Raw genomic sequence first — 25416 nt, 5'->3', positions numbered from 1 at the left:
CTAATATGTAATTAAAGGTATTCTTAATATTCTTTTTGGGAGTATGTTTTGTATACTGGTTCTCTTTGTATATTTTCCTCTGTCTCCAGCTGAAGGTACACCATGGCTTCCTCTCCTCAGATTTTATCGCCTGATCTTCCTGCTGAAACTTACTGAATGTGTTCAAAATGGTGGTATTCTGTTCTCCTTCCACTGTGGTGAGGTCTGCCATACTTTCTGTGTCAGAAAAGCATATCAGTGGGGCTGGAAAACAGTCCCAGGTCCATTTAGGTTTGAAGATAGTGTTGCGTGTCCTCACCCCGATATAAGAGGTTTAGGAAAAGTTACTCAAAGAGAAGATGGGGCAACTTCAGTCTATTCAGACCCATCATCTCACACATCTCTCCTCTGCCCAGAGTTTTGGTACTTTCCAATCTCTCCTAAATCTCTCTCTCCCACCCTGCCCCATTCCTTGTGCTAGGAAACTGTCTCCACCTCCTTGCCAAACAATCGTGCTGCTTCTCAATCACTTTCCTAACTTCCAAATACCTCTAATTTCTTTCTGTACTTGCATTTTCTTGTTTCCAAGCTGTGTATGCATCCTTGAGCCCTCACTCTTTAGACTTCTTTCCTGTTTTACCTCACTTGCAATGAGCTACCGCCAGATTGCTTAGAAAGTGCTGTGATTTTTCAAGGATGCATCTGCTGTCATTGCCTGTGTAGTTGGCGAGAATTATCCTCCATCATTCTTGTTCCTTCCCTGAGAAAGATTCAGCTTCATGGAGACCCTGAACTTGCAATTGTAGAGTTTACTTAGAGAAGATTAAATAGACAGTTGAATTTTAAGCATTGCAAAACTGTCAATGTAAAGGCAAAACAGTCACGTCTGCAATGGACCCTGGGGAAACCTGGCTTATCAGTTAAAGATGTGGTATTAAAGCATATGAGTCTTTGGTTTCACTTTTTGCTTACGTGTCTTCTGTGCAAAGTACTGGATTGCTTTCCCCTTTGCTTTATATAAATTTCACTGTTGAAACACTGTTGGATTTTTGTCCCCTTCCTTCTCACTGTTCAGTATGATAGAGCATTGACAATTGCAAAACATTTAATCTGATCTCTGAAAGAGTTTGTGGAACTGCAGGATGGGAAGGCCACCCATATCTACAGAAGGGAAGCCAGTTCTCCGTGCTTCTTACAGCTGAAGGCAGTTGGGTAGTAGAGAAGTGGTAAATAAAGAAGTTAAAGCTTACTTTTCAGGCGTTGGTCTTGCAAGGAAATTTAATTATTGCAGTCAGTGTTAGAAGTGTACTTGCCTGTCTTATCACCGTGTAATAACAGCACATATATCTTGCAGTAATTACATTGGAAGCTGAAATGCTCTTAAAGTAATTGAGTCTTGTTCTTCTACAAATAACTAAGTAGTGTCTTCTTGATGTCCTGAAAAAGTGTTGTTTATTTCCTGGAATGCTGTGTGCTCAAACCACAGTTTGACCAATTTTTCCATTGCTACAGGAATTTCAGTCCCTTCCTGTGGAATAAAACTATATTCATTTAGATCCTTCAGTGGTTGTAAGGTGTGTGCAAAAAGATGCTGCCCACAAGATGGCGTTTGCATATTACATCCCTGCTGTGTTTATTCCAGGAAGGGTAATCAACAAGAGAAATAGCCATTACATTTTGATTGCTTGTGAGATTAGTAAATTTGTATCCCAACTGTATGTTGTTAAAAAGAAGTGGATCCGTTCTGCAGAAAACTAGATGAATCTGGTGATAATTTTCTCATTTTGAGTGCTGCAGCTTTTTGTGTCTCTCTGAAAACGCGAGCTGAAATCCCGTTCTTTCCTTGATGAATTTGGAAATTTGGAAGGAAATAACTGCAAGCATTAGAACTGTACAAGCACAAAGTATCTGGATTAGACAACTTGTGACGCAAACGCCGAAGGAATATTTTTTTAAAGAACTTACTAGATTTTAGATGTGGTAACTTAACTTTATATTGTCTTTACTCAGTAATCTATGTAAGCTTAATAGAAAATTGTATGTGAATATGCAACTCAAGTGTTTGATGGCAACAATGTACTATTAGTATTTAATAACACTATTAGTATTTAATAATTCATCCAAAAGTATGAATATGCAGAATAAATCTGAGGTAAGCGTAAAAAAGTAATGCCCTCTTCACTTTTTTTTTATTACAGTCAGAGACTAGAAATGAAAGCGCAAGTTGCAGATGCATTCATAGCAAAATTCCAGCTGACACCGGATGAAATGAACATCCTTCGAGGCACGAAAGATGAGCCAATTACTGAGGTAGCTCAATGAACATTAAAAGCATTGCCCTGAACTAAAATGTAGAAGTGTCCTAGCTGAATTGTGCGTGAGATCTTACTATCAGTTTGTAATTTATTTTTTAATAGAGGAACGTACATTTTAACAGAATGGTGAATTTCTGATGAGTTTGAAATGTGTGATGAAAGATTCAAGTAACAAGAAAGAAAATCAACATTAAATTCTAGTTTGTGTAATGAGTTTAAGGGGCAAATGAGCTATCGTGTGGTTCTACACTTAAAAAAGACCTTTATGAAGTCTGAATTTTCAGTGAAGATGTTTTAAAGTAACTTCATAACACTCAAATAAAGCAAATGGGAAATCTGCAGCGCTTGAGTAATATGTAGTACTACCCTTGTGCATGCATGTGTGCGTTTTGCATGTGCCTGTGTATAGGTATTCAGTGACTTGAAACAATATAAGCGTAGACTTCCCCTCATTATTACTGGTTGTTAAAATATTAGGTGCTGTCACTTTTAGCCACCTTCCAAAACGAGTTTTTGAATGTTTATGGTTTGAATAAGAAAGCACGTTGTTCTGTAGTAGAAGCAAACTGAATAATGAGAGAATTGAGTACGCTTAACAGATTTTTATTATTGTAGTTGCATAGAAACCTTCACTTAAATGTAGACTACCTGCTGAGACATACTATCTTGTTTCCACAGGCATCCTGTTTGCAGTTAAAGCATTATTAAAGACATGGAACAGATAACCATAAACAGTGCTAATGAAAGCATAAATGGAATGTGTTAAATGATTGCGCACTTGAGTAATTGCCGCATGCTTTTGTACTAACTATTACCGTGAAAGATCTTTCAGGTTTCTAAAAAGCACAAGTTGCAGGGAACAATGACAACAGCACTGTGCCATTTATTCAGTGCTTGGTTTGCAGCAGAACAAGGATTAGTCCTTTTGATACTTTCATCTGTCTAAAAAATGTGCAGAAGTAACTGAGATGTAATCATAGCTGTGCAGACTTCAGTAAAATCATGCTTTTCCCCCATGATAGAATCAACCAGCATGCTTAAAACATTTTTAGTTAGCCGTCTGTTTTGGCAATATTTTAATATGTGTGGGGGTTTTTTTTCCTGAAGGAAGAGTAATTTGGGTTTTTATAAACATGATCTTCAGCACAGTTGATGCAAGGCAGTAGGTTAAATCAGTGTCCTAATATGTATGTTTTTGTGACTTGAGCCAGAATCAAACTCTGCTTTCCTGAGGCAAACTGTGGTCAAGTCACAAAAGACACAATAAACAGTTATATCTGAATTTGCTAGTCTTCTCCGTGGTCTTGTAAAGATGACTTCATAATAAGGCACGCGTTTGAAATTGCTAGTGGATTTCCATTTCCTCTCTAAACCAGTAACAAAAGAACCTTTTGGGCCATATGTCCATGTCTTTTAGGGTTGTTTTTTTTTTCTTCTTCTCTGCTGCTGAGTTATTCAAGGGGGAAGGATTGTCCTGGAAAACTTTGGTCTAGTCTATTGCAAATGTTTGATGTTTCTTAGAAAACATTGGTTAAAACGGTATCTTTGCTGCTATTAATTTTTTGTGTGTGTGAAAGAAGGGCGTGATGCAATGGGAAAGGAAAAAATCCTAAGGCTCTTAAGGTGGAATGAAAGGTGAGAGGGGGCAGAGCAGGGTCGTGTACTTTAAAAGCAGCACTTGGAACACAGACCTGCAAGAAACATAAATATGGAAATGGGGAGTATAGAGTACTAGAGATTTGAATGATAAGTTACTGCTTTTAAACACTGCTTTTTTTGTTGTTTTTTAAACTGATTTAGGATTTTTTCAAGGCTTTGGGAAGAGTAAAGCAAATTCATGATGATGTCAAGATTCTCCTTCGGACAAATCAGCAAAGGGCCGGGTGAGGGCTACTTAAATGAGTGCAAGATAACTATTTACACGGTAAAAGCAGAAGTTATAGCAAGGTCTCACTCTTAACTTCATATGATTATATGGAGTATTTCACATAAAAACAAAGAATAGTGACCTATTTCTATATTTTCATAATTTTAATAATTTTATGTTTTATTTGATTTGTACGTGCCTTTGCTAGTCCTACCTAAAATAGTATCTGCAAATAAAATCTTTTTGTCTTGTAGCTTGGAAATTATGGAACAGATGGCTTTACTGCAAGAGACATCTTACGAACGACTTTACAGATGGACTCAAAGTAAGACTAAGAATGTTTTTATGTTTATGAATATTATTATGATGATGCCTTTAATTCCTTGATGTGAATTGCGTTCAGCAAAAATCCTTCCCAAGATTCCCAAGGCTTTGACAAGATTTCCAAGAAACCCATGGCTTTGGGTTTCCTTCTTAGTGAAGAATTTGTCTAAAAGCTAGCTTTTGTGAACCAAGTAGTTAATTGGAGATTCTCTTCTCTTTTGGGCCTATCTCATCTCTGTTAAACTGCAGTATTTATTTGTATTTTCAGATGGTTTTCCACCGAGAACAACAACTACAGTTTGATAGCCTAAACACAGGGTAGTTTTTGCTTTTGACAGTTTGGTAGTAAGATGTAGTTTAGTGTGAGGAGTGGCTTATTACCTTTAAAAAAGGAGAAAAAAAAGTGCCTTATTTTATCATAATGATCTTTTAAATGATGGTAGGCAATTATTTTTTCACATATGTTCTCCGGATCCAGGCATCGGTGTTGAATGTGATATCTTGATAGTGTAAAATGTAGATGGTTTTGTATTACCTCTCTTTTCTCCCGAGACACTGACAGGAAGATTTGTGAAAAAAAGCTGCTGCAATGCGATACTATATCTGTTAGCTGTTCTTCAGTGGATGCTGAAGCCTCTAATAATGGTTGTGGCCTAATGAAAATTCATCATTTTTATGCCAGTGTTTGACTTAGTTTATATGATTTCCTCATTCTTGCATAGAATATACAAGATTATATAATTAATGTGATTAAAGTTAAAAAAAAAAAACAAACCCAAAAAACCCAAACCACAGCTTGCTTAAATACTTGCTCACTTTTTTCTTAGTAGTTTACCTGGCGTGTCATAGGCAGTTGTAAAGGAGCCTGACAGAATTCTGATGATTGAATGATTTAATATTTGTACGTGGGCACAACCAGACACTAATCTTCCTTTAATTTTTATTATTGTTAAGATTTCTGATGGACATCCATTTTACAGCGAAATATTGCTTATAGGGGAAGTTAATTACATTAACTCAAACTAGGCCAGGTAGCATATTCTGAAGGCTTCAATTAAAAATCCAACACCTTTGAGTTTTTGTCTCATTTTCTTGTTTTACAGCTTGTTATAAAAAGTATTGCAGTGTAAAGAATGCAGTTTTATCTGTGTTGATATTTTATAGATGAATGCAGGACTTTGACGCAAGAATCGTGTGACATTTCTCCAGTTCTTGCTCAGGCCATGGAAGCCTTACAAGATAGACCTGTCCTGTATAAGTAAGTAAATGTTTGTGATTATCTCGAACAGCAATGATTATTTCCAGCCTATAAGATTTAAAGGTGGGCATGAATTATAGCGGCAAGGCTGGTGGCAATTCAGTCTTGGGTTAGATTTAAAAAAAAACAACCAAACAAAGAATGCTCAAACAACAACAACAAAAATGCCAACAAACCAAAAGAAGCATATTTCAACTTCTTTCATTTTCAGAAGTCTTTTTGACATAATTCTGGTACAGTAAATGTCATTGGACTTTTTCCAACATACTGGTTTCTAATTGTCATGCTTTAACCCCAGCCAGCAGCTAAGCCTCACACAGCTGCTTCCTCACTCCCCCTGGTGGGATGGGGGAGAGAATTGGAAGAATAAGAGTCAGAAAACTTGTGGGTTGAGATAAAGACAGTTTAATTGGTAAAGCAAAAGCCACACATGCAAGCAAAGCTAAACAAGGAATTCATTCACTTCTTCCCATCTTCAGGCAGGTGTTTAGCCATCTCCAGGAAAGCAGGGCTCCATCACACGTAATGGTTACTTGGGAGGACAAACGCTGGTGCTCCGAATGTCCCCCCTCTTCCTTCTTTCCCCAGCTTTATATGCTGAGCATGATGTCATATGGTGTGGGATATCGCTTCGGTCAGTTGGGGTCAGCTGTCCCAGCCGTGTCCCCTCCCAGCTTCTTGTGCACCCCCAGCCCACTTGCTGGTGGGGTGGGGTGAGAAGCAGAAAAGGCCTTGACACTGTGTAAGCACTGCTCAGCAACAGCAAAACCATTCCTGTGTTATCAACACTGTTTTCAGCACAAATTCCAAACACGGCCCCATGCTAGCTACTATGAAGAAAATTAACTCTATCCCAGCCAAAACCAGCCAAAACCAGTAATGAAAGTAAAATGTCAGAATGTTTTTATTTTAATCTAAATTAATTATGAATTTCTGCTGCTTGTGTAAGGTTTTTCTGAAGAAAAAAAATGCTGTCCAAAGCATGTGACTGTCTCATTTAAATTCCCAAAGCAAAAAAATCGATAAAGGCTAATTAGCTTTTACTGAAGTGCTCCTGATAGAACGAATGTTTTCCATTATAGGTCGTACAATAATCTGTTAAAAGCAATCTACTGCATATGGGCCTCTAAAGCATAGGGAATATACTACTCTCTAGTTCTTGTTCAGAATTTGCTGAAGGGACTGCTTAACGTAAATGAAATGGTAGTTAGTGGAGACAACTTAGCTATGAGGCGGCACTTTAAGAACTGTTTTTATTGGGGTGGCCATACCTGAACAAGTGGTACTAACACTTCTTTGCTTTTTAGGGTTTTTTGAAAAATACATTCATCACATTTTGCAGCTATGGCAAATTACTTTTAGCCACAGACATCCAGGTCAGCAGTGTACAAGGCAGTCTTTCAAAGACTAGCCTTGTTTTTAAGACTCAAATGTGCGAAGGTGGGGTATGTGACACTGTAAATCTCCATGGAGCAATTCACGGGGAAAATGCATCGTGCAAATGGACCTTAAAAATTCTGGCACTATGAGAGAGTGTGTGCGTGTAAATATGCTTAGTCAGTTCTGCTAGTTAATTTGAGGGAGAGATGGTGTCACTCAACCTCCCCAGCTATTGCATGTGGTGCACTGCAGTACATTGGGCCATAGCAGGGGATTGCAGTCCTTTCTTACATCTCCAGGCTGTCTTCTGCAGCTGCAAAGGATCAGTCACAACTGTGTTCACAAGATTTTATAGCATTCTTTATAGATACAGTTTATATTTTCTACAATAAATCTTTTGCTAAATTATGCTACTTTCAAATGCCATAAAACCATTGTTTTGCTTTATTAACATTTATGGAAAAATAAACTCCATCTGTATAAACCCACAGCTGGGCAGTTTAAAATGAATCTGCAAAAGAGACTTTATTTTCTTTCTGACATCTCTCTCACAAACAGCAGTATTAGTATTACCAAAAGTAGAACTTGGTAGGTAGGACTTTTCTTCTGCCAAAAAGGCAAAAGTAAACATTGCTGTAGAAGATGCAGCCATGTATCTCTCATCATAGATTATCATGCTTAACTACTTGCTACAGCAGTGTTGTCAAAATTGCAGTACTGATGCTTTACATTTTAAATCTCAAGACTTAGTTTATTCCCTTCCAAGAATTTTTGTATACCTTAAGCACATAACAAACTGCTGAGTTCAAAATGTGAAAATTATGTCACAGAAGAAAGTAATTTTAAATTGTTTTTGGTTTTATGCATATAAGTGCTGCTGTGTTAACTAAACATCTTTTCCTCCAAATCACTGCCTTTGTATCTGATAACGATTGTGATTTGATTGGGTGAAAGTGAGTAAGATGGAGAAGGGCAGGAGCTTAGAGACTAAACTACAAATTCTTGTTTTCTTACATTGACTTATGTCTTATTAACTTAAGGTGTCAGAAAGATTGCACCATAGATTAACTTTTGGGAGCTGTAGTCAGTGGGGATCTGAAATAAACATTTCAGTTTAGTTTTCACTTCCTGGTTCTAACAGAAAAATTAGAAAATTATTTTGTAGAAGATACATGGAGTCATAGCTCAAAGCAGTGGTCCTCTTCCATCCTCCACTCTGATTTTCAAAGCTTTTTTTTTCCCGCCTCCTTCCTCTCCTCCCAGTGATCATTACTTTACTGGGTTTTTAAAAAATTGAAGCTGGATTGAAAAGAATCCGAATGTTGTTTTCTTCCCCTCACAGGAGTACGTGTAATAACATCATAGTAAATACTGTGTTTCTAGTGTAAATAGTAGTTATTACTGAAGTTTTTTAAGATGCAGGATTTTGTCATTGTCATACCCTGTTCTACTGGAAGCAAGGGGAAAATTAGTAGTTTTCCTTATAAAACAAAATTATCATTATTAAATTCTGTTTTCTAAACTAATAACCAGATCACAAGATCTGTTTGTAGCTGTTTGTTGGAGGGGGAGGAAAAAGGCTTAGCTGGTTTCTACACACACTTGATGTTTTTCACTGTAACACTGCTACTCCAGGACTTCAGGTAGTCAGCAGATCCCAGATCTCTCCTACTTTTACTTTCATAATTTTTGTAAATAGTAATTTAGTAAAGACTTTTTTGATTAGCCTTTTTTTTTTTTTAATTGCAGATACTTGCTCTCTGAGTTAACAAGTACAGTGTATGAAGAAAAAGATCTGAACAGAAATTTGAGGATTTTTCAGTGTGCTTTTATCCTCGCCTCTCACAAACACTAATGTAGATAGAAAAGAGCAAAACTGAAGGGTCCCTTGGACTTTTGATAGCATAATAAAAATCTAATTGAACTTAACTTGGAACATATTTGAAACAGTTTATTATTTTCTTTTGTATTTTGTTCTCCACATCTGTTTAATTGTGAATGCAGTACTCATTTAACTTCAGTCAGTGAGTAACATGCTTTTTGTTATTTTTATTTTTATACCTGTTCAGCTACTGGGTGTCATTGGTAGGTGACACCAAGCTTAGTCTTTAGCATTTCATCAATTACATTGTTTTTTTTTCTTATTTGTAATTTATGTGTTTTGTTCAAAATGCTTAAATTCAGTTTTTAGAAAAACAGAAGTGTTCTGTGGCTTGCAAAAATCCTGTTTCTAAGCAGATGTATCAGGGATGTTAGTAGTGTTCATTTCCCATTCCTCACTTGCTGTCATCCTTCAGCCTGAACAGGAAGATAACCTGCTCCAAAAACAAACCGTGTGTATGTTGTTCTTGGTACCTCCTCTACTACCAGCAAGCCACTTGAGATTATGTGCTCTGGGCTGTAATTGTCCATCCATTAAATATCTAACTAAGACTCATTTGATTAAAACCAGTGAACAACTATCAAATGAAAATAACTTTTTTGCTACTAATCATGTGGTGGCCTGGAAGAAGGAGAAAGCCTTGTGTTGCCGTGCAATAAATTGCTGCTTCTGTCAGTCAGCTGGACCACATGTGAACAGGAGTCCTAGACTTGTCAATACATGTTTATATGTACAAAAATGGAAAAGCTGACTTTTCATATATTGATTTATTTGGGTGGGGTAAGGGAATGGGAGGGTCAAGGAAAAGTTTTCTTTAGTATCTCTTTAGAGGAGTCTAGAAAATCTGAAGGTTTTGAATGCTTCATAGTAGAAGCATTGATGCAAGATGTCTAGAGCTGTAAAAAATGGTTAATTGTATTAACTGTAAAGTTGATGTAATAAACTGTGGAGAGGCGAACTGTTTTGTTTTACCCATTTTCATGTTTCAATAACAGGTACACTTTGGATGAGTTTGGAACAGCTAGGAGGAGTGCTGTAGTCCGTGGCTTTATAGATGCTCTTACTAGAGGAGGTCTAGGAGGTACTCCCCGCCCTATTGAAATGCACTCCCATGATCCTCTGAGGTACAGTACTAGCAAGAATGTATGATATAATCTTTCTATTGCCTGTTGGCACTTTGAGTCCCTAACACCATAAACGGCTGGTTTATACAGAAATTTCTGTCTTTATTTAGGTATGTAGGAGACATGCTGGCGTGGTTGCATCAAGCTACAGCCTCTGAAAAAGAACACCTAGAAGCTATGTTAAAGCTTGTAACTATTCAAGGTAGTACTAGATTTTAAAGCATAAATTGGGAAGTGATAGAAACTACGTCTGTGATAAGTCAGAAAGTGTGATTAATTTTTCAGGCTGGGCTTCAGTTATGAGAGTCTGAGCTTAGGTTTTCCTGGAAATAATTTCAGAATATCTGGTGGTTCTATTTTGCCAGAAGAAAGTTGTTAATGAAGAAGAGTATTTAAAAATGCACTCTTTTCATTTTTCTGTGCTTATAATACATTTACACTAAACTTACAAAGGGACATTTTAGACTGTATTGGAGAGTTCAAAAATTGTTTCTAATGTCATATGGTTGCTTTTGATATGTTGAGGACTGCTGTTATGCCTTGCTCATTTATTTAGTAAATTTAAAAAATGTAATTCCTTCTTCCTATAATTCTCTTCCTTCTACACTAGGAGTAAAATGGAATTTTCTTTTGTCATGTAACCTATCATTATAGGTTTACGGAGGTCAAAGTAGGCTGCTCGTAGGCACGTCAAGCTTTTTAATATCAAAGCTCTCCTTCATTAACAGAACTACAGACTCCCATGCTTAATTCTTCAGCCCCTTTGCTCTCTTTTAAGTATATCGGTCCTATGCTTCCAAGACCTTTGTTCTGTAGAAGCTGTAGTATGATTTGCCTCCATATCTTCAGCCAAAGACTTGTTTAATAAATTAAGCATGTGTACTCAGTTGTAACAGTCTCAGTGTAAGAACTGACAATTGATCTGTATCTGGTGAGCCCTTAGACTGTGTGTCTTAATTGAGTTCCAGTCTGGGATTTAAAGATAATATGCATTCTCATTTTCCTTACTGCTGGAAGTATTAATTGGCTTTCCCAATTAATGGTATATGAGTGAGGATGCTATTTAGGAACTGTTGTAAGTCAAACCAAAGGAACATTGTTTTTTAACTACAGTTACAGAAGTGAATTCAGTATTATTTACTGACAGTATCTCAGGGGGACACGAAAGGAGGCCTCATGATAGTTGTATGATAGAGAAAAAGACTTTGTAGATGACTACCTGATGCTTCTGCTGTAACTGGAGAGTCCTTTGGGAAAAGCTGGCCACATGGAGGATGTTACTGTATCTGGTTCTGCTGTTGATTGTGCTACTGCTGCTGCCCAGGCCTGCATTCTGTTCTGAAATTCTCCCACCTCTTTGTGTGGTGCCATATTTAACTATTAAATCCCTTGTCCTTCTGTTAAGAAGTTAGGCTGGGGTGCTATGACCACATAATTAGATATGTTTAGAGCAGTTCAGCCATAGATAAGAGTAAACTATTTGAGAATACTGAGAATATAAATGTTTTGGAGAAAAAATTTCAAAAAATGACCAAGCCAAAACTTTTTCCCAAGAGACTAGTACAAACCAGAGAGTCCATATTTCTGTCTGAAGCAAAAACACGTTTTCCAGCACTCTTCAGGAATGGGTTCACCATCACTGTTGCGCAGTTTTCAAGAAATGTAAAGAGGGATTCTTAGCTTCATCTCCCAGGCTTTGTTGCTCCCAGTATGCTGTCCGTTAACCATTTCTCTGCATCTTCGGGAAATTTTTTTGATGACAAGTATGGTTATGCAGTAAGATCTGTAAGACAAAACGGTACTTAATGGGATACCACTGGGTTTAACAAAAACCAGTATGGGCAGTGCAGTCTTATGAAGTACTTTGAGGTTATATACTTTTTATAAATACAGATCCCGAGTTGATAGTGGCTAATCATGAGTACAATGCCTATGGTACTGAGAGATTCGAGCCGATTTCCCTTTAATATACAGTCTTCAGGTGTCTGGTTGTGCAGGCTACAGCAGAGATTGAGTTAATTTCACTTAGCCATTTTAAAAAGTGGACATTTGTTTATTTGCAGCTATAGAAAATGACAGAGATTTGCATCTCTGGAGGGCAAGTCTTCCCAACAGAAGCTAGATCTAATGTAGGCATTTCTGGAGACTTCAATCACAACTGTTTGTTTGGGGTTTTCTTCCGTTCCCTATAGAGGGAGCCAAACAACCAGTATAGATAAAACACCTAGCTGTGGGTCTACAGTTAGGTGAGGTGTATCTTTCCCTGTAATAGGTCAGTCAAATATTTTAACTTTAGTCTCATCTTGAGTAGCTTTTCGCAGATGGGACTGGTTTTCTTCTTTTAATTCAGGCGTGTCTGTTCTGAGTTCAAATTTCTGTTCATATTCTCCTATAAGCTCTGTGTAATTTCAGGAATACGGAGAACGTGATAAATCGCAGCTACACAAAAAATTCCCTTGTCTTTTATTTTTTTAAAAAAAAAAACATTAAAGAGAACCAGCTATGTAGCCCATAATCAAGTGTTCAAGAATAGCTTTTAAAAAGTTTTAAAATTTTAAGCTTGCAAATGTTACCTGTTTAAAATTAATCTGACTAAAAATGCTGTTAAATTTTTAAGCACTGAAAACAGATTCAGAAAAGTTGTAACTATTTCACATTGTATTGGCCAAGCATAAAGCACCTGGTTCTCTTCTTTGGAGCTTATGTATTCTGCTAATAGGAGCCTTCCAGTCTTACAGAGACTTTGTACTTGAAAAGAAGGGGGAATTGCAGGCATTCTGTTTAAGAGAAGCAGTAGAAACCCATTTTTCATGGAATTACAGAACCCAGCTGGAGAGCAAAAGCCAAATGAAGTCCAAGAAAGATCTCTCCCTTATAGAAGGATACACAGAGAAAAATGATACGTGATGTAGCAGGCAGCCAGAAGCATATCTTCAGTAACACATTGTTTCTAAAAGTGATTTTGGTTCTCTAAGAATTGTTTATTCCCTAATTCCTTTATGACAGTGTGACGTACTAATACTTGCAACAGTTATATAACATATTATGCTGGAAGATTTCTTTTTACTGTTTGCAGAATCTAAAATATTCTAATAGGACATGAAAATAGCTGTGAAGGCACAAGCATGCAATATGTCGAGATTGCAATTCCATGTCCTTTGGTATTTGAACTCGTATATTTTTGCAGCTAAAACTTTCATACCGAAAAACTTGTTAAGTCAATCTGGTCTAGATGTACTATTGCAAATATGTGCTAGGTGCTTGTTACATTGATGAACAGTAGAAGTGTGACTGTTCCTACTTAAAAATGTGTAAATTGTTAGGGTGTATCTGGGAGCTAGCCATTACATAACAGACCATACATCTTGTGGTTTGTAATCTTGCTTTCTTCCTTGATATCACTACTCAAATATATAAACATATTTTTCTTACCTTACCAATATTGTATGCTGAAATTCTTACAGCCACCACACTGAATTTAGTTGTTTCTGCTTATGTGGCTTTTCACATATCTTGGTGTAAAGAGGTATTGGCACAGAGCTCTGATCTTTTGTAATTTTTACTCTGAGAGGTAATATCTTTTCGTCTGAAATAAGATCTGCAAAATATAGCTTCAGGTCACCTGATTTCTATCACATGTCACAGTCGGTTTGTTTACTGTTCATTGCATGGGTCCCATCTGAAGATGAACTCCTGTTGACAAGTTTTAAATTAGAATTAAAGTATTGCTGTCTCCATAAATCTATTCTGAGTTGTTACTGAAGTGAGAGCTTGAAGATCTGTTGCTTTCAGTTTGATTGATTTATGACAGTACCGGTTGCCATGCAACAATTCATTTAAGTTCCATGATAAGATAGGGCAGTATTCTCTTTTGTATATAGTTCCATGAAAGATGAGTTTCAGTTGCTGCTGGGGAGGAAGCGTTTGCTAATGCTGCAGCACACAGCAGTGTGGAGGTACATATGTGATTTAATTTGTAACGATGCCATGAGTGTGTCTGTACCGAACGCTGACAGGCACGTGTATTTACGGTTCAGGCCTTTCAAAATGGTGTGTACTGTTGCTCCTTGAGCATCAGAGTGAACTTTTGCTTTTTTTACTGTTTAGTTTCATGAAGTGCTGATATTGAGTCTTGCTGTGACAGCTTCTTGGTAGACCATTTATTCTTCCCCTTGCTCCTTCTCCCTCAAATCCCCAGGCACTATGTTGTACTAGGATGCAATTGCGTAGCATAAGGTAATGATTCTCCAGGACTCTGTTTTGTCATGCAGCTATTTCTTAATGGCTGGATTTGCAGTTCATTGGAGGTGTAAACTAGTCTTGTAGAGATGAGAACATGCAGTTCATAATGCTTTTTATGGAGGAGTAGCTCCTACATTTGTTTGTTTGTTTTATAGTCTTGAAGAAAAGAGAATTATATTTGCATAATCTTGGCATGTGTTTGCATTAACTGTAGGTGTGGAAGAAAATATTCAAGAAGTAGTTGGGCACATCACAGAAGGTGTCTGCAGGCCTCTGAAGGTGAAGTATTTTGTTTTCCTTCGCATTCTAAATATAAAAATTTTTCTGTGGTGTTTTTCTAGAACCTCTGTCCCCATCTCTAAAATGTATTTTCATCGTCCTTGGTTAAGAGTTAGATTCTCAACTTTGAGAATGCTAAACATCTTCAAAATAAAAAATTCCATAGTTCATAGATATCTGGTTTAAATAGTCATGTAGTGAGAGATACTAGGATACTAAATCTAAATCTTGGTTTTATTTTACTTTTCCCAAGGTTCAGGAGTGCTTATGTACAAAAGTGGAGCTTTGGGGTATGAGTATAGGAATGGCTGTAGTGGGTCAAATGAAAAATCAGTTTAACTTACTACCCTGTTTTTCATGGTGACCATTAGCATATGCTTAGGGAAGAGTGTACAGATTGTGCAGTCGTGTCATGATACCTCTGCAGAACCATTTCCTCGCCTCTTTGTGGATGTACTAAGGACTTAGTAATCCATAGCTACTGTCTTTGTATTAATAGACCTCAGTAGATTTTTCTTCCTTGAATATGTCAAGTTGATACAAAATGTTGGTAGTCACAATGTATCCTGCAGGAGGGAGGTGCACAGTTTAACTGTATGCTGTGTGGAAAGCCAGCTCCTTTTGTTTTTGTTTAGTTTAATAAATCCAGTATTGAAAGGGACCATGAAAAATATTTTCCTACTTTCCATCTTTATGCTACCCTGATTTACTGTATTTCTCTCACACCCCTCCACAGGTGTCTTTTTTTCAAGATAGAATCTTAGTCAGTTTAGGGGACCCATTTGGTAGAACTCATTAATAATGATCCATCAAATGAATGACTGCCATATTTATTGGATTTCTTCACATAAGCACAAAATAAAATAATCAAGGTGATGAAGCTGATACCAATAATCGCCTGACTATGCTAGTTCCATACAGTGTATAAATCCAAATGTTTTTAAAGTAAAATCTAGTGTACTAAGTATGATTATAACAACTTTCTCTTAGGATGCTGTAGCTATAACAGCTGTGTCCAATTGCCAAATACTTAGTCTCAAATAGTTAACAGGTGGATTCTGACTACTATGCATAAATTCCTCTTAAGAAAATGAGAAGGTCTGAAGAGAGGTAAAAATCAGGAAAATGCCATTTAGAATATCACAGAATCACAAAAGGGTTGAGGTTGGCAGGGCCTTCTGGAGGTTATTTGGTCCAAACCAGCTACACCAGCAGGGCCACCTAGAGCCGGTTGCCCAGCAATGTATCCAGACAGCTTTTGAATATCTACAAAGATGGAGGCTCCACAGCCTCTCTGGGCTACTTGTGCCAGTGCTCAGTCACCCTCACAGTAAAAAGTGTTTCCTGGTGTTTAGACAGACCCTCCTGTGTTTCAGTTTGTGCTCACTGATGTATAATTATGATCGTCCTTTGCAACCTTTAGTTTTTGACCCATTGAAAAACACTTGTCACATTAAACAATTACAGTGGCTTTTTTGGAAGGTATTTTCCAAGCTTTCTGTGTTCTTCTTGCATGCTGTAGTTCTGTTAATACTGAATGCTGATGTTTGAGTTCACTATTTCTGTTCATTCCAATAAAGTAATTAGGGATAGAATCAAAACTTTGTAAAGTCAGAAGGAGTTTTGATCTTGATCTGAATACTTATGTACAGTTTCATACAGAATACCTCCCGTTTTGATTGCCAAACTCTTTACACTTATGCGCTTGTTATCTGTAGAAATATCCCCCAAAATATTGTCAGTAGTTAGTTACTGTGCTAATAAAAACGAGAAAAACGCTAAAAGAACAATTAAAGACTTCCCATTGTACTCTGTATCTTAATAGAATGCAACTTATGTTAATTCACTGCCAGTCTAGACTTTCCAATGTAAAATATGGTTCTTATTGTTTCCCCTGGGGAAATACTCCATAGCAAAAAAAAAGAAGGAAGGCAGAAGACAACCCAAAACCCCCCAAGCAGAAAAGCTTTCATACAATGCAGCTAGATAATTGCAAGCCTTCATGTTGAGAGGAACAACAAAAATATGTTCAGTTTGGAGTAGTGTTTCCTACAATACATTGTTCTTTCTGAAGATTGTCCACAATAAGAAAAATAACTGCATTAAGTACAGGGAGAAACTTTTTGTTGTAGTATTACAGCACCGCGGTATTCTGCTTTTCTAGTGGATTTCTGCTGATGCTTGCAAACCTGTCACTTTGATTTGAGTTGATGCTGAAATATAAAATAGCCTGATAAAAGCTTAGTCATAGAATTTCCACAAGCACTTTTAAATACTTAAGAGTTATGTAGCATTTGCTTACTGGTTTATGCCTTTCCGTGTGAATGTACAATATGATACAATTTCCTTACTTCTGAAGGAGGATTATGCTTATATGCAGTATAAATTATCCATGTTTCTTACTGATAGTTGGTTTGAGTTTTAGGCATCCAAGTCAGTCTTGGGTACTAATGATCTTACCACAGGCCTGTCGTTTCAGTTGGAAGTAGGAGGACCCTAAAAAACATTTAAATTAAGGTTATCACCTTTTCCAAAGTACTTAAGATGAGGTCAAAACTAACAATTTTTTTGATGCCTTACATACACTTCATATAGTCTTTCATGGTCAACTGGCTACAGGACATTTACGATTAGGAAACGGTAAGACCTATAAGTCCAGGACTTCCCTGAGCAGGTTAGGTTTAGTCACTTGCATATTCTGGTTCTCCTGTGCAGTGAAGACTTCCGTATGGGAAGCAGCAATGCTGCTTTTCCTGCTTTGTTTTTTAATTCTTATTTTTGTTCCCTAAACCTAAAATCTTTTGGGCTTTTTGTTTCTCTCTCCTTCTGCCTATTGTATCTTTTTCTATCTCTTAATTATTTTATTTATTTTTAGTTATTGCTATTTTTTATTTTCTTGTCAATATATTGATTTTCATCTTTTTCCCCTGCCTTTTTAATTCACTTTTGCTGTACACCTAGACTATACTCAGCATCTGTGCCCAAATGACCTGTTAGGCAACATTGGAGATGGCTATTTGTATCTTTACCTGTGTATATACATACGCATTGAAGAGTGGAGTTCACCTGAGTGTTGAAATTAACGTCGTGCATTTAGCTTTGTGAATAAGAGTCAACAATTATTCTGTTTGAGGTCTCTGAGTTAGATGCAAAGGGAGAGGACTGAGGAACCATAATCTTGGTTAATTCTCCCTACAGCTGGCTCTGACAAGAAGGCACTGCTGCACATCGTGCTCCATTGACCAGCAGATGAATAACTTGGGAGAGCGGGTGGTGGCTGGTGATTTGTGTGTAGCCCTTTCACACACAGGCACGTGGGAGAACAGTGCAGTCATAAGTCACTGTCTATCACTGCTTCATGAGTGCCCAAAGATTGACCCTGGGGCAACCTTTTATGAGTGGGTTGAGACTGTGTGTACCATGGAGACAAGACATCAACTGTCCCAGTGTAAAGAAAGCACTGTTTGGTCTGTGTAGCTGGTTATCTCTCTTGGTTGAGATAAACAGTCGACATAGCTGGTCGCTAGTTACAAATGTGTCTAATTACATACTGATAGCTGGTATATAATCTCTCCTTTCAGTGAAAGAGAGATTAATCCAGGTGAAATTTTGTCTTTTGGGTAAAACACCTAATGGTTAGGATGTTCTCAATTGCTGCATGATGCTAATGCTCAACTGCTGTAGTTTAGGGATTTTGTAGCTTTGCAGCTATTCTTGCTATGCAGTGCTGGGGAGAATTCCAGTATGTACTGGTATTAATACATCAAATGACCTCATTACTTTGACATTTTCAATGACAAGTTGTAACAAAAATCTACAGGGAAATGGGGGGTTGGTTTGGTTTGTTTGGTTTTTTTAAAAGAATACATACACCTGCTTGTTTTCTACCCAGACGTTTGGCAGCCAAGAAGCTCTTTAGTTCAAGCAGAATGTTATAGTTAATTGGACATTCTCTTGTTAAATTTATGTATGGGTAAATTTATTTTTGAAAAATCAGACATATATTGCCTGTAAAATTGTAGAGGTTGGCTTTTGGAATGTATGACCTGAACGATGCTTGTATTTCTTTATTCTGCAGGTTAGAATTGAGCAGGTGATTGTTGCTGAGCCAGGAGCGGTTTTACTGTACAAGATTTCTAATCTTCTCAAGTTCTACCACCATACAATCAGGTATTCAAAATTACAAAGTGTGTTAAAGATGTCTCTTTTACTGTGTATATATAAAGATTAATATAGTAAAAAGTATTTTTGTGGCTTAGTTTTTGCTCTGTCCTATGGAATCAAGGAGAAACATGCATGATATCAAGGAGGTGCCATTTATCTGTTGTCATTCCTCAAGTCATACGGAATCTGCTTGGAATATAGCATCACTTTACCACAGAAGCTGTTTCTTTATTGTTCTCTGTAGTTACAAGTGGTATGCAAACAAAACACACAGATCATTTAAGATGACAGGGTCAAGTCCCCTTTGAAAAGATGGTAGAATTAACTTCCATTTTTCTTTTCTTCCTCAAACTACTATGCTGTGATACCATTTTTTCTAATTACGCATTAGCATTGTTCTGTTAGGGAGATACTTATTGCATTTCCATATCTCGCTGTTGAAGATGCACCAATAATCTTCCAACCTGCCAGATGCCACCAGGAGCACAGAAACCAGAGAAAAGCCAGAATCTCTGGTTTTATACATTGTGGCATTTGCAGTAGTGCATAGAATCATAGAATGGTTTGGGTTGGAAGGGGCCTTTAGAGGTCATCTAGTCCAACCCCCTGCAGTGAGCAGGGGCATCTTCAGCTAGATCAGGCTTCTCAGAGCCCCGTCCAGCCTGGCCTGGAGTGTTTCCAGGAATGGGGCATCTACCACCTCTCCGGGCAACCTGTGCCAGTGTTTCACCACCCTCATTGTAAAAAATTTTTTCCTTATATCCAGTCTAAATCTACCCTCCTTTAGTTTAAAACCATTACCCCTTGTCCTGTCACAGCAGGCCTTGCTAAAGAGATTGCCCCCCATCCTTTCCGTAGTCCCCCTTTAAGTACTGAAAGGCTGCAATAAGGTCTCCCTGGAGCCTTCTCTTCTTGAGGCTGAACAACGCCAGCTCTCTTAGCCTGTCCTCGTAGGAGAGGTGCTCCAGCCCTCCGATTATTTTTGTGGTTCCTATTCGTTAGAAACAGTAATAGTAGGAAAAATTTCTTCCATAGCCTTGTACTGAACTGTTGAGAATTAGACTCATTAATTTAATATCTGAGCTTCTTTTCTGTCTGCAAAGACATTCAGATACTGGGGAGACTGGCATAAGTGGTTGTCAGGCATGTTCCACTATTTAAAATCCTCAATTGTGATCGCACTTCGGGTCTATGGTAGAATACATATAAGACCTTTTTTTTTTTTTTTCTTTTATAATGTGGAACAAAACATATTTTATTCCTAATCTCACTGTCAAAAACAGCTGAAAGATTTTTTCTGTCATTTTTCTGTCTCTAAAGTTTGTGTTTCCCAGTGGTTATAAAGCTTTCTGCAATTGAAAATACAATGTCAAAATGGAACGTCTTAGGCGGCCTTATCTGTTACTTTCTGTGTTGCTAATGATACAGTGTTTAAAGACCATCGAAGTACCTTCTGTCGGCTGAATAATTTCCTCTGTATAGACAAAGTGCACCTGACTAATGAAGGGAGAATCCAGTTTAAGAAATTATCTATTAAATGCAACAAGATTATAATCTGAAAATCAAGCTACAAGTTTAAATTGGTCCTATTAAGATGCAGTGAATTTTTAGTGTCGTTTTTGTAGCTTAGAAGCCCTTCCACTTTAGGCAGAAGGTATATGCATGAGAGGTGCATAGTCATGTATCAGCATTTAAAGTTTATGTGGTATTTATGCTAAGTATAATAACTTGACACTTGGAATAGCGAGGCATTAATTATTTTATTTTTGGAGATGCCTAACATCACAATGAAGAAACAAGAGTGATACTATCTCTAAAGGACAGTTGGACAAAATAAAGTTATCAACCCTTTTTGTTAATGTAATCTGAGAAGTACATTTTCAGAATAACAAAACAAAAATCCAGTAAGTTTTAAAATTCTACTAAAAAGTTTGTGCAAAGCTTTAGATAGCCTGTACTTAATATCTGCTTAACAGACAGACATAGTTGATAATGCCTGTTCTCACAGTCATCGTATGAGTGAATCTCTCAGTTTATGTGGAGAACTGTTCCCTGCAATTATTTGTTGTAAATTTTCAATGTTGAAAAAATTTTATTTGAAATGCTTTCTAAAATATCTGACCCTGTCACAATCCCCCCCCCTTCAGATTATGTAATTAATCTTAATTTTTTTTCAGTGCTATTGTGGGAAACAGTGCAGCCACACTGCTGACAACAATTGAAGAAATGCATTTGTTGAGCAAGAAGATATTCTTTAATAGCCTGAGTCTTCATGCAAGTAAACTAATGGACAAGGTTTGTTTCAGAATCATACAGCTTTCACATTACAAAACACAAAATTTCCCTTTTGTATAGTAAAGATTATTAGATGAATAGCATTTTTATACTTCAGCTTTTGCTAAAATTGGAGTTTAGTTGTTTCCATATTCTAGCCATAGAACTACATTAAAAACTTTGTCTATGTTTTAATCCTTCTAATAATTTTATTTTTGTGAAAATACAGCTAAAATACTATTGTCAACAGCATTTGTTTACAGAGCCGTAGAACAGTTTACATATTTTTTTAAATCTATGACAAGCAAAAAAATTAGGAAATTTACCCAAGTGCAGTATAGCAAAGCCAGGTGATTGCGCTAGATTGCATTAATGCATCATCAGTTCAATAGTTAATTACTCCTGTGCATAATTCCTTTCTTGAAGTTTTGAAGTATATTCCAAGATGGTAAGCTAAGTGAAAACAAAACTTAAGCTTTTTTGTCTTCTATAAAAATAGTTTTACCACATGAACATTGCTGCAGTTAAAAGCAGAATATGCATTTGTTATACCAAACAACTGTACCTAAGCCAGAATAGCTTTCCTGGTATCTTTTCCTCTCCTGGTGATCGCTTTGATTTGCATTTCAGTGAACTTCCCACCGTTCGGTACCTAATACAACTCTTGTTAAATTCTTCCTGCTGTATTTGTGTCATGTTGCTGTTGGTGGATCCACCCATTAAATCTTACCTTTCTAAAATGTAAGCAAAGTCAAAGAAAATTGCTAGGCTACACATCCCTCTCCATTTCCTAGGGATCTGATCTTCATCCAGCATCCCTGACTGAGATGTGATGAGTTGACCAGGCCCTAAAACCAGGGAGAGATGCCTTTCTTTATTCCTAGTTATTGCACAACCTTAGAGATCAAAAAAGCCCTTCACATTACTGTTTTTTCCAGTTTAAAAAGTTTGAAAGTGGAAAACAGCCAAGTTTTGTAAGTGTATTTCTGATTTATTTGTACTTAACTTACAAAAAAAAAAGTAGATTTAAAGAAACTGTCCTTGATGCAAAGCCTTGTAGTTCAGTGACCATTCAGTGGGATTTTCTGAGTTTGGCTAGTGTTGTTCTGTGGTCTCAAAGTAGTTTTCTCATTCTGCTTAGTTTGCATCTGGTCCAAATTTCCTGTCTTTCTGCAAGGGCTGAGGAATGTATTTCTCAAGGGAGCCGTTGTTCCTCCTCATCTTCTTTTCCATATATCCTTTCAGTGGTTTCATTCATTCGTTAGGTGACTCCTTAGTTGCTACCACCCACTGAAGTCCACTTAGTACACTGTTTGTTGTCATGGGGTATTTCCACTTGAATTCCGTGTCATCGGTATAGTAGTTCCTCTGCTACTAATGCTTCTTCAAGGGTCAGTTGAAGCTTGAGTTCATAAAAGGTACAATGGATAGGGACAGTATGTATTTAACAAAAAAAAAAAGCTTACAGCTTGCTATGGGCACATGCCAGCTGTATATGAATTCCTCCAAACATTTTATTTCCTAATAGATAAACTAAAAGAAAATATCTGTGTACTGGTTCCTTTTATGAAGAGAAATCAGTGATGGACCTTAGCAAAAGTATATGACTGCTCTTTACTTAAAAAGAATGTGCAAACAAAGTAGTGCTTAAGGAAAGACATTTTCTTGGCTTGAAACTGTAAGACAGCTCTGTGTTCATCTCTGTTGTATTTAGCTCTATTTTATTTATCCTGCTGGGTCTTATATCTGTAGTCAAACAAAGTCCAGCATAATTTTCTATTCACGTATCTCAAAACCTTTGTACTTTGTTTTCGGTGATACGCTGTTTTCAGTTTGGAGACTTCAGGAGGAGGAGTGGTAAAGGAATTGTGATTCCCCCAGGTCATAGTGTGCGTTCTCTGTATCGCCGCTATGGGGAGGTTGTGTGATCCTCTCTGCCATCTGCCCCTTTCCTCAGCCTCCAGCCTGGATTTAACTGGCTCTAGATACTGCCATTGTTTTATAAAGGAGTCTAATTTAGTTTTACTGACATTAAATGAAGGTGGTGATTGCACTGCCACCTTCAATGGCACTTTATTATGGATAATGAATGGCATACCGAGCATACCATGTGTTGTGAGAAGGTGATAGTGTTGCTTTTTCTCATAAACACATTTTATAAAATAAATCTGAAACATTGAAAGTTTTACATTGCATATATGCCCTATGAAGATCTTTCTCAGGATATAGTTGAGGTCAAAAGCTTAAGAAGACTCAGAAGTGGATTAGATATATGAATGACAAAAGCATCCACAAGTATTTATTAATCTCTGTGCTTCAGGAATTAACAACAAGGTAACTCCGTGGGTGAGAAGGAGTCTTACTGTAATGATGTGTAGTTCTCATAGCTGAGAGTTTTCGACAGTCCTTTGAAGCACCTTATATTACTTCCCTTTATTAGTGGACTACCGAATTGATAGAAAGATGTCTTATCTCCTTGTGACTGAAATTAGTTTTTACTTCACAAAAATACAAAATTAATAGGCTTAATTGCACTCAGAGAAACATTAGTTTCCACAAGATAAAGACCCTATTTTATCATAAATTTAATTCTCCTGTTACTTATTTTGTATTAATATACAGATAACCAGCTTTTATAACTTGTCATATGTCTTCATTAATTTAGTAGGGAATGGCACAATGCTGTCACATTTTGAGGAATCTCAAGGTTGCTTTTTATTAATGTGTGCTCAGACCAAAATTGTGTATTAGTAGGATTCTCTTCACATCCCAACCTTTCTACCAGCTTTTTGTTAACTATGTATGCACTGCAACTGCTTCCAGAAATCTTATTATTTTCACAGAAGGTGAAATCACTGGAAAACAGACCCTTTGCGCTTACATATGCGATTGCAAAGGCTTCGTTGACACTCCTGTTATGCACAAAGAGAATACGCGCTTGTAAAGTTAGTAAATCACTTTTCACTTGGACAGTGTGAAAATCATGGTTCCTTATTTCTGCTTGTGTTTTGCATCTTAAGGCATTGATAAGCCTGTTTCAAAGTATATCAGCTGTCCATTACATTGATTAAAATATGAATCTTAAGGCAATTTAAGTAGCTTTGGAAATAGATTAAAATAAAAATAAGGTGTTCTTAAATAAAGAATATTTGTTTTTATAAACTTAAATGCCTCTTTTGTTTAGATCATTAGAAAGTGGTGAATATAGCCTGTGTGGGTTACACCATTTTAATGATAGTATTCCCTCAGTATCATCAGTTGTTACTGATGATCTGAAAATCATAAGCAAGAAATTCTGAATGGAAATCAGTTCTACAGTTTTTATTTAATTTAAAGAGAATTTAAGTGTTTTCTTAATTGCTGTTTATAGCTACAGAACTCCAGAAGACTTAGCCATAATTACCAGTGAATTTGTAACTTCACAGGAGTATCTTTAGCCCTGTGCAAATTCTCTTGTGCTGTAGTGTGGGGAGAACTGTCTAGAAACACTGGTGTGGTATGCTTTTCTAATACCTACAGTCTATCTAATAGTTCATAGACAGAATAGTATTTAAGCAAATCTTTCTCTTAAGTGTAGCTGGTTGGGAACTTTTTTTAGACAAAGCAGGTTTCATTACATATGCTAACTCCTCAAGATCCGTTCCTTTGGTTGTGTAGGAATGACAGGATTGTAATTTAATGTCCTCATCACCACAGACAACTGAATTCCCTAGGTTATTGGTTATGCCGACTTGAGCATTGCCTTCAAACTGCCTGGGATTTAATTGCTGAAGCACAATGGGAAACTGAGACTTCAGGCTGTTTTTTTCTAGGACAAGAAAGTAGCTTCCTCTTCACATCTATTTTTTTAGAGTCCCATATTACATAAGGAGTGTCACAAGGATGGGGCTGTATGGAAACTTAAAGGCAGTCTTAGATCAGGATTCTCCCTCTTGGTTGTCAAGCCATCAGTGTAAATGATTCAGGGAAATCCCTGGTTACTTCAGAGTATTTTCCCATGAACATTTTTTTTTCATTACATCAGAAAATCTCAAGCATCTTGGTTGTAATCTGAAAATAAGGTAGTCGGCAGTTCTCACAACTTCAGACTCTTCAGTCTGAGAAGAACCCTTTTTATGGTGTTCTCATTCAGACTTCTTAGGTAGGTCTTTATGATCTGAAATCTACGTAACAGAAATATTCAGTATCTGCCTGGAAGTAAGTCCATTGTTATCAAAGGCAATACACAAGGGAGTCTCTTTGGCTCAGATACTCTTTCAAACCTGTTGTGGAGCTTGATAACAGGGTCATTGCAAAGTCACTTTGCTTTCAGGGTTTGAAATGCTATT

At 37.0% G+C, this 25416-nt stretch overlaps 1 protein-coding gene across 2 annotated transcripts in view; it reads left to right on the top strand.

Moving 5' to 3' along the window:
• COG6 (component of oligomeric golgi complex 6) overlaps positions 1-25416 on the top strand; it is a 61824-nt gene that overhangs the window by 15708 nt on the left and 20700 nt on the right. For both annotated transcript variants that reach the window (XM_064440955.1, XM_064440954.1), the window contains 9 exons: positions 2178-2289; positions 4095-4177; positions 4416-4486; positions 5650-5743; positions 10001-10129; positions 10240-10331; positions 14586-14650; positions 18729-18820; positions 20992-21109. In XM_064440955.1, the coding sequence (XP_064297025.1) occupies positions 2178-2289; positions 4095-4177; positions 4416-4486; positions 5650-5743; positions 10001-10129; positions 10240-10331; positions 14586-14650; positions 18729-18820; positions 20992-21109 (856 nt within the window). The remainder of the gene's footprint in view (positions 1-2177; positions 2290-4094; positions 4178-4415; positions 4487-5649; positions 5744-10000; positions 10130-10239; positions 10332-14585; positions 14651-18728; positions 18821-20991; positions 21110-25416) is intronic.

The sequence above is a fragment of the Phalacrocorax carbo genome, chromosome 1, assembly GCF_963921805.1.
Source record: "Phalacrocorax carbo chromosome 1, bPhaCar2.1, whole genome shotgun sequence".
In the NCBI taxonomy this organism is placed as follows: Eukaryota; Metazoa; Chordata; class Aves; order Suliformes; family Phalacrocoracidae; genus Phalacrocorax; species Phalacrocorax carbo.
This window is presented reverse-complemented; position numbering and strand designations above follow the sequence as displayed.